Source organism: Lactuca serriola, chromosome 4 (assembly GCF_051521515.1).
Source record: "Lactuca serriola cultivar US96UC23 chromosome 4, Lser_US96UC23_V15, whole genome shotgun sequence".
Lineage (NCBI taxonomy): Eukaryota > Viridiplantae > Streptophyta > Magnoliopsida > Asterales > Asteraceae > Lactuca > Lactuca serriola.
In genome coordinates, this window is record NC_136411.1 from 179,042,842 (window position 1) to 179,058,921 (window position 16,080).

Sequence of the window (16,080 nt, forward strand, 5' to 3'; positions counted from 1 at the left end):
ATCAAAAGGAAGGAGAAGAAAGAGATTTGTTTAATAAGAAATACTTTTCTCTTGTTGAAAACCCAAGTGATCTTCATGCTCTACACCCTGCTCCCGAGTTCATTAAAGGAAAGAAAAGAAAAGAAAGGAAGAACAAGGAGAGAAAAGAAAAGGAAGGGAACAGAAATAATAAAGTATTCAGTGCTCCCGAGTTCGAAAGAAAGGAAAAGAAAGTATTCATTTTAGGTGCTTCCGAGTTCATTAAAGGAAAGAAAAGAAAGTAAAAAAAGACAATTATACCCTTTTATGTTTTTGAGTAAATATTAAGTCTTTACATCCCCACATTCATTCTACCGTACCCCCTACCCCCCACCCCCACCCCCACCCCCAAAAAAAACCAACTCTCCCTTCCTCCCCTCTACTTAAAACATTAACAAAACAATTTTATTTTAATATAAAGTAAATTGTAAAAAGGAAAACCGCATGTTATTCAATTGTTTTCAAGATGCAAAACGAAAACCACAAACAACTCAAAAAAAATAAAAAAAACCAAAATCATAAACGCTTTAGATCAATCCAGTAACAATCACCCAAGGTTATTCAATCACGTGCACCCATCATATCTTTGAGGACACTCATCCGTATCTGAAAGGGACAACTGAACAATGTCCTAGCTTTTGCTTGGTTTGTTGCCAAAAAATTTAGAGCCCTCGGTAATTCATGGGGTTCTAAACCCACCAACTCCAATTCTCTATAAATTTCTTCCCCTATATATTCCTGAGGATAAGCTCTATCAAAAATTATATTACCCTCCCTGATAGCACCAGCCACATTATCAACCGATTTCATTATCTTTGAGTTAATATCTTCTTCTTCTTCGTCGTCTTCAAATTTCCTCTTTTTACTCTTACACTTCTTTGCACATGAAGACTGTTCTTGTGAAAAAGGAGGTGGAATAACATCCTGAATGTTATCATCAAGATCAACATATTCGTTCTCCAAATGAATTTCATTGTTAGCTAACATGTCATCAACTTCTTTAATTGTTTCAACTTGAATATTTTCATTTTTATTTAATCAGACATTTCTTTCTTTCGCTGTCTCAGCATGTGCACCAGATGCCCTATCCCTTGCAAATAATACCAACATCTCATCGAAGTATGCAATCTTTTTTGTCCTTAACAACGCAGCCTCAGGTTTTGACTGTTTAACAACACAAAAATAATTAATATTGCAAACGATAACATAAAATATTTTAAAAGAATAACATAGACATAAAAGGAACAATTACTTTTATTAAATTATCCCATACTTCTTCCTCCGCTTCTATTAGTTGAGTAGACGAATTCCAAGAGAACCCGCTCATTGAAATTCCTCTAAACAGATCGTACCATTGCGAAAAATATTTTTTTTAAGGTTTTGTAGCGATTCTTCAAATGACTTTTGGTAATATCCATTTGATGCTTTGTGTTAAACTCCTCAACCATTTGAGCATATGCAGTTGGTGTGAAACTACCATTCACCCTATTGTCTGTCTCTTGTTGTTTAATCATCGCTTGGATGTACGCATAATCCATTATTTCTGACCATTTAACTGGTTCCTTTTCACTACCACCAGCTTCCTGTTTGATCATGATGACTTTGCACATAGGAATAAAAATTAAAGAATGGTACATTGTTAGACCACAATATGAAGCATAATACTAATCAAAAATATGAAGGGTAAATAACATAATTAATCTCAAAAACCAATCATCAATACAATGTGAAATTGAAAACAAAATGTATCAAAATGAAACTAGTTTTACATATTAATTTAATTGTTTGAATGTGTCAAATAATTTTCCCACATTTCATTTGCAATTGAATTCCTTAGTTGCTCTGCCATTCTATTACCCTCATCTGTTTCTGTTGAATTACGACGATCTTGCTCTTGTGGTCCGTTTAAGATCTCTTGCATCACCTCATCTTCAAAATTTATGTCGGGTCTTCATCTAATAAACAGTTGTGTAGAATACAACATGCCAAAAATATGGCAGATTGTGTTTCACAAGAGTAAAATGGTTCCGTTGTACTTCGAATGATAGGAAACCTTCTTTTAAGGACACCAAAAGCTCGCTCAATGGTGTTACGTAAGGAAGCATGACGAAGATTAAACAACTCTTTAGAATTTTGTGGACCACGCATTGAGTACTCTTTTAAATGATATCTAACACCTCTATATGGCGCCATTAGTTTATTCGGATGAGGCAAACCCCCATCTACTAAACAGTATTTACCTATAAAGAGCTTAATCAATATTATTGAAAAATATTAGATATTGAAATTACATTGGTTTAATAAATTACCTGATGGAATTAGTAGTTTATCATTTCTAGTAAATGCGTTCTTTATTATTCTCGAGTCTGATGCAGTACCCTCCCAACCCGTTAACACATACGTAAACTTCAAATCAAATGTACAAGCAACTAATACATTTATTGTCGGGTATCCCTTACGACCACGGTATCTAGGGGCATCTCTATTAGGCACATGGACACGAACATGTGTTCCATCTATTGCCCCTATACAATCCTTGAAAAAAGGATAAGATCTCCTACTTTCTTGAATTTCTCTTGGGACACCATCACTTGTAGGTTGCTAAATATAAAGACCTTCTATTGCTATAATCGATCGTAATACTCTATGGAAGCACCTACTCGTTGTTGATCTAGAGCGACGATACATCCACGAGGTAAACCGAGTTCGCAAATCATTACTTACAATATGCAAAAATCTAGCAACATGTTCCTCAACGGACATGCGTTGCGTACGTCGTAGACCACCTACAGTTTGTAAGATTTCACACAATCTCCTAAAAGCGTTTTCACTCATACGAATAAGGTCACGACATTGACCACCTTCTAAAAGATTGTGTAGCAACTCTTCCCGTACAACTTGTCTTTCTAAAATAACTTTTCTAGTAGGTAACCTAACCCGCTTTTTGTTGGCGATATTACGTTGTGTAATAAAAGTCAACAACAAGCAAATCAAGTTAATGACTTGCAATTGTCGGGCTCTTAAAGCATGGGCATGGTTTAGTATCGGAGTATCCATAAGGACTATATATGAACTAATCCCTTTTTCTGATACATGATAAAATAGTTTGAGTTAAATTTAAACAACATTGATAAACAACAATATTTATTTTTTTATAAGGACTATATATGAACTATATACATTTGTTAATTATAATGTATGATTCTATTTAGTTATTAAAGAAACAAATTTGATTCTATTTAGTACTGTGATGGAACTTTTATTGTATAAATAAACAACTACCCACATCACCTTAACCTAAATATTTAGGTTAAGAACATCTTCATAGATTAAGATCGGTTGTCTTTTTATACTTTTAATAAATAAATAAATAAAACATTTGTAAGCATAGGTAACATACATTTGTCTCACATAAATATAAAATTTCATAAAACAAAATCTATAATTTAATGGGTTTTAACTAATTTTTTAGTCTAATTATACATCTACAACAAACAATAAGTACTTAAGCATGTACAAAAAAATTAATTTTTAATATTGAATTTAAGACTTATTTGTTAACTGAACTTTTTGAAAAACCAACTTATAGTTTCTTAATTGCTTAAAAAAGGGTATATCTGGGAAAACCACAAAAGATCACATGAATGAAATGAAAATATATAAAAAGTTTGTTATCATTAGTTCTATATATTTCTGCCCATTTGCTGATATATACTTACTGTGAGCAGAAAGGAAAAACAAATTTGTTGTATAGTCATTTGCTGATATCTATTTCCAATTTGATTTTATTTCCAATTTTACCCTTTTTACTAGAAATATAAAAATAGGTTGTTGTTTATAAGAAGAAATTACATACAAAGAAATTATGTACAGAAGAATAACCAAAAACAAAACACAAGGAAGACAATCAAGAACATAATATCTCCCAAAAAACTAGTTTGAAGCTGTATATAAGAAGAAATTGTGTTGTATATAAGAAGCTATACAAAAAAAAAAAAAAAAAACAGTATATAAGAAGAAATTGTGTGTACCAGTTGGAGAAGGCAGAAGGCAAGATGATGAAGAAGGTAGAATAGAAGACATGGGCGTATCCTTTTATCATCAAGGCTAAGGGTATTTTCGTCATAAGGTAACTTTTTATCTTCCATGCGTTTCTTTCTCTCCAATTCCTCCCGATTTGGGAGGAAAGTTTGGAGCGATACAATTCCTCTACAATCCGTTCTGTTCTTCTCTTCTCTTCTTAAAAAAAACTAGGGAGCAACCAAAATTCTCTGTTTTCCTTCGAAATCCTCTCAATTCCGTTCTGTTCTTTCGTTAAGTGATACTCAGGAGCGGGGCGCTAAAGTTTGTTGAAGATGTTCTTGAAGTTCATGATAAGAAGATCCGAGTTGATTCTCCTGAAGATGCAAAAGTTTTTTGCTCGATTGGAGTTCAAACCAATGATATTTTGTGTTCTTGTGATTCGTTTGAAGGAATGATTCCTTATCAAAAGTCAGTAATCCAAGAAATTCACCAGTATCAAACTCCAAAAGATTTGATTCAAACTTGCAAAGTTGAAGTTGTCAAGAATGAAGTGGTTCTTGAAATCAAATCTTCAAGATGCAAAAAGATGAGAAAGAAAAAGAAGAAGAAGGTTAAACGTAAAAACAAACGGGTTTATTCACAAAAATCATCAAACGTTGTTGTAAATCCGAAATCCATGAAGCAAATTTGGGTTCCAAAGCAACAATCTCCAAATGTTGCATTGAATTTAAAGTCAAGACCCAAAAGTGTTGATGGTTCTTATGAAGATGTTCTTGGATCTTTGAAGAACACGAAGAACACTAAGACGGAGTTGTACAACACGCATCATGGGTGGTACAATGTTCAAATTGGAGATTTTCTCATTCCAACAAAAGAACCGTGATCTTAAAATTTTTATTTATTCGTTGAGAATGGAACTTGGATTGTCAAAAAGGTTTCACAAACTCTCAAATGGATTCCAAAACGTCCATGATTTAGATTCGTATTTTGCGTTTTTCATTTTTGATCGATTTGTCTCATTGGATCAAATCCTTTTCAAACCCACTGATTGATGCAATTAATTTTTTTTAGATCAAATATTTTTTTTTTGTCACTGTTCATCAAAATTTGTTTTCGAAGCCCACACTAAACCAATTAACCTTTTAATTTGATCCAAAACATTAAGCCCGAACAATATTTGTTTACTGTTCATTGATCCATCTAGTTAAGCTCAAACGGATTTTCGTTACTGTTCATGAGCCCATACTCAATCGGATCTTTTATCTATTCTCTCTTGTTCTTCCGTATTCTGTGATTAAAGTCGAATGTTTCTCAAATCCTACTTCACTCAAATCACAAATCGTTTATGACGATCTTCAACACTCTAAGTTGAAGTTTCGATTTTGGTTGCATTTGTTTGAATTGATTGAGGATACACAAGGTTGATTTTTATTGTTCACATCCTAATACTCTTTGATTTGGAGTTGAAAGTACCTGGAGTTGTATACAATTTCAACTAGTGTTTGGTATCGATTTTTGAGTTTAATTCGAACTGGAGTTTATCAATATTGATTTCGAAATTGAAAGTCCCAAACTGAATGGTTTGGAGTCGCGATTACATTCGATTGATATTGATTTGGGATCGTTCACTTGGGTCAATCCAAAAAGAGAAGGTTGTTATCAATTGGGTTGAAATCGACATGAGAAGATAGTCACTTGGTTTGGAGATTGTGTTATTGAAAAGCGAACGATGTTGATATCGATTCGATTTTGGAGTCGATGTTTTGATGTCGATGCCTAATTGTTAAAATTGAAGCCTTGAGTATTTGATTATTGGAGAATCGAAGTCTTTGGATCGATGTCAAGGTCAGTGATTTGAATGATCCACAAGTAATTCGGCGTTCGAATGGCTTCGTTTTCGACTTTCCTCTGACTGATTAAGAATGCGCTTCGTTGTTGAGGAACATACCAACTTCGTTGACGAATTTTTGAGACAAAAAGTGAAGTCTGGTATTGAGATTCGTTACTTGTATAATGAAGTGAAGAAGAAAACACATAGTTTCGAATTACACCCCCTGATCTTTTAACGAAATGGCAATTTTCACCCAACTTTCATATTGGTGAAAATGTTTTGTGAAAAAGGCTGAAGTTTCTCATTTAGCCCCTGCAGTTTCAAAATGTTGGCAACACATACCTCACTTCGAAAATGGGCTAACAATGCTGAGAAATTGAAGAATTTACAAGTTCAGTCCCTGCAGTTAATGCGGATTAACGCTTTATACCCAATTTCGCAAATGGGGTAGAGTTTCGCATTTTAAGTTGTTTTTGGCGCAACGGGTCCTTATAGAATTCTAAAAGTGACATTTTTACCCGGATTTTGGAAATTCTTGCAACTTTCACCCAAAAGTCGAAAATTTTCCCAAATTTGGAAATTTTCCAAGGCTTTTTTGTGATTGTTTTTCCATGCAAGTTTTTCAAGGTTTCATTTTTGGCACACATCAAGGGGGAGTTATGTGAAGATTATTCATCGGGCACTTCTCACCCTTAATGGGTTTTATAATCATTTTTTTATTATAAAAAGGGGGAGAATGAAAATTGGGTATTCTAAGTTTTGGGTATTCATTTACGGATTTCAAGACCGAAATAATTTCGAGGGGGAGTTTGGTCTTGATCACGCGAGTTTGTTGGATATTGAAGTCGGAACATCCAATCCTAACTTTGAGGGGGAGAATGTTAGGGTGTAAAGTCACGCTTGGATGTTTTAGTGTTGACCTTCTTGTATTGTGTAATGAGTTGTCTTTCCATTATAAGGAAGTGACACTCAGTTATGTAATGATCATTTTGGAGTGTTAGTTTTAGAGAGAGAAATAGCAAGACCCATTTGTACTCTTTCTATCAAAACTAATGAGATCTTAAACCATATTTATTTACTCTATGTGTTCATGATTTTTATGATGATTCTCTAGATCTAATAAATTCCACATTTTTCATCATAATAAACACCACTACACAACATGAAAAAAATTTGATTTGAGATGCTAGTCTTCTAAAACTCTTAAAACTCTTAAGCTTGAAGTTCATAACCAAAGTATGAACTTTAAGAGAGTTAAAGTGCAAGTGTTCTTCATGTGTTCTTAATAAATTGAAAGCGAATAAGAGAGAGCAAGATGGATTCGACTTTTGCATGTCAAAGGAGTATCATCAAATGAAATCCTCCAAGCTAGTTAAAGTTAAAGCTTAATTTAAATTTCCTTAACCATTAAGCCCTTTAGACAAGCTTACCCCCATACTTTCTCCCATACTTATTACTTTTGAATAAACAAAAATGAAATCCATGCTTTATTTTGTCTCTTCCATTTTTGGATTTCATGCACAAAAAGAGAAGTATTTTGTATATTTTATAAAACCCACATTTATAAAACATAAACCTTAACATTTAAGTAAAAGACAATAACTATTTCCTGTCCAAAGTAGTTTGTATATTTTATAAACCCATATGAATTATGTAATGTTAGTTGCTAATGAAAATTATTATTTCCATAAAATAAATAATTTCCAATTTAATTATCAGAGTTTATGGAATATTTATTAAAATCAATTTCTAATAAATAATCAATTGTATCAAGTTATTAGCGTGGCCTATTAGTATCATATGTTAATTAGCAATATCACATTAATATGAATCTTGAGCATACTAGATCTTTCAAACATTGTGAATGTGATTCTTTTTCAATGGAATTATCATATTCCATTATCAAGTTTCTAGTTAATTTCGATTGTGTGAGTATGTGTTAGTAAATGAATTTTTACTTTATGGCCTTCGTGTTGTCTCCATCAATACACATACTGGTATATCCTTACTATATATAGGTATCCATGACTTACATACTTTATTTAGATAGTTTCTTTTCCTCAAGTTTAACATCTTAAATCTACAATACCCACTCAATATCAAATACATCAAGTTCCATGTATACATCCTAGATAAGTTCTTTAAATCTTTTCATGGAGTTTTTCATTTTAGTATTATATGTACACACATATGAAATCATGAATAATACCATTAATCACTTGTAACTATTACATCATTAATTATATGTATTAATATTCACACGTAATATTGACATGTATATAAATTTCTTGATTATGATTTTTTGCTCTTGAATTATAAAAGGAATTTCATATGTTCATAATAAAACAACAATTAATTTCATTCAAATTACATGTGACTGTACTTTATGCATTATATGATGCATGTACAACCATTGGTTTGGAATAGAAAATATAAATTAAATAGCTTGTTGAATTGTTAGAACTTAGATCTTGGTTAATTAACACTAATAACGGTTGTTTTCCATGAGCCTTAAGATTGACTTCAAGCAACCACTGATATGAGTTGATAGTCTCATTTTTTAGTAATCGTGCTTCAACAATAACATATCAGTTATGGTGATTAAGGGCAACGAAATAAAGAAGACTCATTTTGTACCTTTTTAATAAAAAGTTTTTGGTTAATACAAATTAATAGCTATATTTAGAAGTGAATATATCACTTAATTACCTGTGATTATAATAATAAAATTATTGACTTGATTATTAAAAATGTGATACTCACAAGTAAATTACAAAAACCAAGTTACATTCTTGTTTTAAATGTTGCATCAAAATATGTGACATGTCTGAACTCTGTATGATATGCCTTGTTTGTCTCATCTGCCTAAAACTTAGCATTCAAACTCTCTTCATATGTCTAGTCACATAAATAGTTCAATTAGTGTTTTTCCATTCATTCATTATATCTATAATAAATAGCCTAAGAGGGTAACAAACTTTGGTCTTTGTCCATATTTACATAACCATGTTTTTCCGTACATATTTGACCATTAAACTTGTCTGCCTTGTTCAAAATAGAGTAATATGACTGGAGACTACAGATGATTACTGGTCAAATATGTACGAAAAAACATGGTTGCCTAAGTGTGGTCAAGAACCAAAGTTCCTTATCCATTTTGGTAATACTCAGTTCTTTATGCTAAGTGGAAGTATTCATAAGACACAATGATATGACATGGACTCAGGCCATCAAGCCTTGGTGTCAGATCTAGATTGTAGATTTGAAGTAGGTGTCGTTAGTGAGTTCTCGACTTAATTCCTAGCTGCCACTAGAGAATCAAACCTATAGACCGCCTCAAGGATTATAACCTAGGAAAAGGCTCTGACAGTCAAGTTAGATCGATGGTGTATGAGGAGATGGTCAGGTCTTGGCCCAACCCAGTTTAGGCCCATCTAGTCCATAACAAAGTAAGCTAGCCACTCCTAACCTAATTTTCCGGTGACCTAGATCCATAAATATAACACCTCCTCCTCTATGAGGAGGATCTCTAATTCTCAGACATTAGCGTCCACTATATACATACACTCTTCCCACCAAGATGGTTCTCCATCTAAGAAAAACAATCTCCTTATACACATTTATCTAACTTAACTATTGGAGCCTGCTCCCAGGACACTGTCCCTGAAATGGTTCTAATGGTTTTGTTCTTTGATGGCAAGTAACATCCTAATGTCAAGGTACTTTTAATTTTAGCCCTTTAATTTAATTATATTGCAATTGGTATCAAAGTTAAAGAATTATATACATAAGGGCCTTAATGGTATTTTGGTAAATATGGCTTCGGAGTACGCCATGCATACGTGATGTACTGTGACATCCCCAAAATCTCGGCCAGAAAAGACCGATTTTCATTTATGCTTTTAAATATTTTCAGAGTAAATCCTTTTGATTTGAAAGAGTTGCGGAATTTGTTCCCAAAACAAAACATGATAAAATAATATTTATCAAAGCATTTCATCAAGAGATGCATTTCATTATATAATCAAAACTCGGGATGTCATGTTCCGATACAGACCATAAAGCATAAACGATAACATTACAAGTCATTCAACAAATATATACATATACAGACTTGTAAACAAAACAACAAGATGATCCATCCATCTTACGCCCTTGTGCCACTTCCTGTAATACAAATAAAACTGAGTGGGTCAGGCTTGGGAGCCTGGTGAGCATATAGGGTTTTCAACCCACAATAAATAAATTATATTTAATTTCACCAACCAATCACTATCCCGATTACCCATTCCCGTTATCCTCACTTTACGTCCCTAAAACAACAACTATCTCAAGGGACCTAATATAGGATTTTCATCGGGACGGACATCACTGCGAAGGGGTTTCCTCAACAATAGATATCCTAAAGGCAACCATGAGGGGGATAGAGTACACCGGTGAACACATCGTTCACAACACCTACAGGTTATGAACCTGCTAGCGTTCCACTGGACTGTCTAGAAAGAGTCCGTGGTCGTTATCCATACTCCGCTGAATAACTAGATCAACAACAACAACAACATCGAGGTCTCTCATCTGTTTATTACACACCAACTATCTACCCATGTTCTACCCAACATATTAGTAGATAATAATATATATTTTCATACGTATTTTAAAACCTGTATATCATTTTCATTCAATATATATTCCACATAACAGATGAGGCATACCACATAACACGTATTCCATAGAAAACAATTCAGATCTATGAGATAGAATAAAGTGAATATCCATTCACGCGTACAATCACAAAATATACACATAACAAGTATATCATATAAAATACTTCATAGTTACTCGTTAGAAGAAAGTAACTATACCCTCACACCTATAAACCACAATTTACTTAATACACTCAAACCACACTTGTATTATTATCGTGTTTATGAAAGGTAGTATACACTCACTTGATCAGAAGACGATCAGACAGCACTACGACTTGCAGAAGTAGTAATCCACAGCAGATCTGGAAGATCTCCTTAAAAATCAAACTTCTCGCGGGCAGAGCTTCAACTCGGGAACCGCACTTCTCGGGATCTTCGGGATCTTGGGACTTGCCTCGGGGCTAGAGTATGATACCGGGGCTTCGGGGGTAAAAAAATGCAGAGCTTCGGCACAAAGATGAGAAGAAATGAGCAAATAAACCCTGAACCCTCACATCCTATTTATAGTGAAAATATCTGATGTACTAGCCGAGTAGGGGACACCTACTCGCCGAGTTGGTCCATGTGGCGGCTTTCTGGTGGTGCCACGTGTCAAATTCTGGGTGGTGCCACGTCACCCCTATCGCGTGTTAGCCTTCGAACTTAGAAAAATCATAACTCTCGCATACGAGCTCCGTTTTTGACGTTCTTTATATCCACGCGTAGGTAAAATCAAGATCTACAACTTTCGTTTAGACTCCGTCGGCTAAATCTGGACCGATCTCAAATTTAACAGTAGGAGGCATTTAGACTGTTAAATGACCGCGAAGAATTCGTAACTCCTTCATACGAACTCCGTTTTCGTCCATATTTTTACCGTTGAGTTCCTATTAATGAGACCTTCAACTCTCATTTAGGTCGCGTAAGCCAAAAACCGCTCGAACTAAAATTCGAGTTTCGGGTCGTGCACTGCTAAGCCGAATCTTAGAAAAATCATAACTTCCTCATACGAAGTCAGATTTGGGCGTTCTTTTTATTGACGCTCTTATCTTAACATATTCTACAACTTTTGTTTAGATTGATAAGGCTAAATCTCTCTCTATCTTAAATTCACTATTCACGCTTCCCGGTGCCGTGCCGGTTTTGCCGTAAAACTTCGACAGGTCATAACTTCTTCGTTATGACTCGGATTTCGGCATTCTTTATATCTTCGGAATCCTTGTTTCGACCACTACAACTTTATCCAATGATATCAAGTTTATTTTAAACTTAAATTTCGACGCTTATTTTTATTCTTAATTAATCAAACCACATAATTAAGCAATTAAGCACAAAACACATAATACTCAAATAATACATTATTATTATTTCAAATTGGGTTACAAAGGTTAACCTAGACTATTACATTGCTAAAAATGGCAAGCCCGGAAACACAGGCGTTACATGTACGTTGGGCGTACATCTTTGCATAGTGGGCGTACTTCCTAAATGAGGAAACCTTAATTTTTAGGGTTTGGATACTGTTTAAACATCCTTAAGTCTTATTGTTTCCCGACATTTCAACCTCCATTAGCAGAAAACGTGTTCCCTCGTAACCCTAGCCTCATTTGAGTCCTTGGAAGGTTGAGTGTGAGTTTTTGAGTGCTCCAGAAGAAGAAGAAGGTTGTGATAAATCTTGGAAGCTTGAAGCAAGGCTTGGATCTGGAAGTTTTGCACCTTTCTCCATCGCTTCAAGGTATAAAGTTCATATAATGATGGCTAGTTTGCTAGATCTTGCTTATGTGTTGATTTCATGTGCTTTTTGCTCCCAAAAGTCTCATCTTGAACATGGCTTGTTCTTGATGTTTCGAGTTGTCCTTTCAGACCATAGAAGGGGTCTTAAGCTATAAAAATGAAGTCCCAATGGTTAGTGTTGCTCCATGCATCTTGTAGAAGGTCTTAATGGATTAAGACCTTGAGTTAAGCACTTAATGGGTATGTAAAGTCATAAAGTTAGAAACTTTATGACTTTAGAGTGTATTTGAGCCTTGGATATGAAATATGGACTTAAGTGCTTAAGCCATTAAACACTTATTGGGTTTCGAAGGATTCGAGGGTACGCCCCGCGTACTCAGTCAACCACCTTGATGGTGGTCAACTGCGAGGATTGGAGTACGCCCAGCGTACCTCAGGAGTACACCCCACATACTCGCACTAGTTCATCTCGGTTGGGTTGACTCAATTGATTTAGTGGGTTTGACCAGTTGACTTCGACCAAGTTTAACCATTGAGGGTATTTTGGGATTTTTATGGAGTTGGTCTTCAATGGGATTTGGTGTCGGTTAGAGAGTTGAGTTTTGAAGGACAGGATCTCATTAGGTTCTGTTCAGTTTGTGAGGTGAGTCTTCCTCACTGTACTTTTGGTTTGAAGGCACCAAGGTCGGCCCATTGGATTGTTATCTTGGTTTATCTCATGTTGGTATGCTGTAGTGATCTGCTAGATCTGTATTATAATAGATAGGATGATGTTATGCTTAGTGATCTGTAAGATCTATCTAATTGTCTATTGGCTTATTATATGTATGCTCATCTGTTAAGTATATATCGACATGGTTTATGTGTGGTTGGGTTTAGGCGTACCAGTGTAGATTGATGGCCAAGAGACCTAGAGCGTGTAGGATAGACTGCAGGCCCGAGAGGCGTACCAGTCAAGCCGAAGGCCTAAAGAACATTCAAGATAGGCTGAAGGCCCAGCAAAGCATACTAGTCATGTTGAAGGTTCTGTAAGCATACCTAATAGATTATAGGCCAGTGGGGTGTTCTAGTCAAACTGAAGGTTCTGTATGCATGATATCTATATTATGCTTATATTATGTGTTTATATTCTGGGGGAACTCACTAATTGTTGCCTTGCAGTTTTTGGTTATGTTTCAGGTATTTCAGAGGACCACGGGAAGGCGAAGGCATGACCATATACATCCTCATGTTTTAGACTTATGATTTTGGGAACTCTAATGTTGAAATGCATTTGTAAACAATTTGTGAAATTGGTTGGTTTTAAAAGTTTAAATTTTTCATGATTTTTATAAGTGTTACATGGCAGCTAGGAATCACGTTGGGAACCCGCTAACGACACATACTCCAGATCCAACACCAAGACCCGATAACCAGCTTCCATCTCACATCAATGGGTCTTATAATTACTTGCACTTAGCATAAAAAACCTAATAGTACAAAACGAGTAAAAATATTTGGTTTTTGTCCATATTTAGGTAACCATGTTTTTTTCCGTGCATATTTGACCACTAAACCTTTTTGATTGTTCATAATAAGGTAATATCATCAGTAATTACAGTCATATTACCCTACTTTGAATAGGTCAAACATTTTTAATGGTCAAATGTGTACGGAAAAACATGGTTACCTAAATATGGATAAAGACCAAACTTTGCTACCCTCTTAGGTCATTATCCCTTTTTATCTACAACCATTTGAGAATTATAATCACCTATAATCTTTCTAACATCTCTCCTTAAATTTTTATAGTCCGCTACTTTAGGCTTTGAATAGTTATAACACAAATTCGCTTGAAATTTATAAGCCATTGTTGCACCTATTTTATTTTTAAGGATAGAACTATAAATTTTTGAGTTTATATATATGTTGACTTATGATTTAACTTGATAATGCTATTTGTTGTCTTATGTCCTATGTGTCTACCATTAGTGCTTATTATTACATTAAGACAATCATTTTTATGATATATATATATATATATATATATATATATATATATATATATATATATATATATATATATGAGAAATGTATGCGTATTTTGAAAATGGTTTTAAACATCCTACTTGTTGCATACATGCTAGAATAGGTTGATGGAAAGATATTGGGTACCCGTATATACTGGTTGGTGTGAGTAGATTTCTAGATAGTCTTCAATGTACATAAATAGAGGTTTGATATCCTTTGTATGGGCTAGGGGAGATGGCTACTTTAGTTGCTTGTTTGTTGTTAAGGAAAAAGCTGGTGGAAGTTATTCTATTCATGAGTCGGGAGCTTAGCTATCAGGGAGTTGAACTATGATATTAATAAGGGTGGGAATAGATGTATGTATTGTATATTATTTGTATATTATTACTTGCTTACCCTTTAAACTTTTGGATATGATTACTCAATTTTTGCTAACTAATATTTAGCCTTTGATTAATTTTTGCTAACTAATATTTCGCCTTTGATTATGTTTGAAGCTATGGGTATTAAGACCCTTTTATTTATAACCGGGTTGTCATTTTATGAATTATTACTCTTTATGCTTTGTTTTATTAAAGATTAAACATTTCATTTGGAATTATAAGTTAATTAAGTATTGGTTTTGGAATATGAAATTCTAATTCTCTTGTTATGGATTGTGGTTTAATAAGCCCTTGATATTGGATTTGGTTAATATCTTCATTAGATAGAAATTTATGAGTTATTAAACTCTTGGATCTAGTTTATAGATTTCATATACTTGGATTTGAATATTAGTAATATGCATGTTTGGTTTATTAATATTTATAGTATTTTTTGATTTTATTATTTATTTTAAAGGTCGGTTTCGAGTATGATAATAGGCATCATTATTATGGCGGTAAACGAACTAAACGAACACGAACGGGGCTTGTTCATATTCGTTCGTTTAAGTTAGTCGAACAAATGAACGAACACGAACGGATAAACAAACGAGTTTTGTTATTCATGTTCGTTTGTTTAACAAATTGCATTGTTCATATTCGTTCGTTTATGTTCGTGAACATGCTAAACGAACATAAACGAATGAACATAAATGAACAAAGATAAACAAACATAATTCAAGCATATATAAACATTAATGAACATATAATATAGTAATATAATCAGATACAATAAACATATATGAACATAAAAGGAACTTATATGAACAAACAAAAACAACCGTAAACGAACAACATAAACGAACGTTCACGAACATAATTGAACAAACGAGACCATTGTTCATGTTCGTTCGTTTAACTAAACGAACGAAAATTTGTGTTCATGTTCATTCATTAATTAAATAAACGAACATAAACGAACTTCCCACCGAACGGTTCACGAATAGTTCATTGAACGTTCGGTTCATTTACAGCCCTAATCATCATTAATATAAATGAGTCAATCTTGGGTATTTTCAATATGCATTTTCATTGCCTAACTTACTTAGATTTGTGTTTAGATTAAAGATTTAAAATTGCTTATACCATAGCGAAAATATTTTCAGTACTTGAGTTTGTGATGTTGCATTTGATTTATTGTAATATTATTTGATTTGTGGTTGAATTTGAATATTATTATTATTATTAGGTTAATGTAATGAGTTTTTTTAATATTTTAGATAGAAAAAACTGGACTTTTTATAATTTTTTGCTGTTTTTTCTTTTTTTTTTTTTTTTTTTTTTTTTTTTTAAATTAAAAGTAATTAGCTACGGATTACCTACGGAAAATCCATAGGTAATGTGAGCCGTAGGAAAT

General features: G+C 33.7%; 1 protein-coding gene across 1 annotated transcript; it reads right to left on the reverse strand.

Moving 5' to 3' along the window:
• Positions 1 to 579: 579 nt before the first annotated feature.
• Positions 580 to 1,613, reverse strand: LOC145099030 (uncharacterized). Its single transcript, XM_079036617.1, is given in 3 exon segments — positions 580 to 1,182; positions 1,271 to 1,390; positions 1,392 to 1,613. Coding segments are annotated over 3 exon segments (945 nt in total).
• Between the last annotated feature and the right edge of the window lie 14,467 nt (positions 1,614 to 16,080).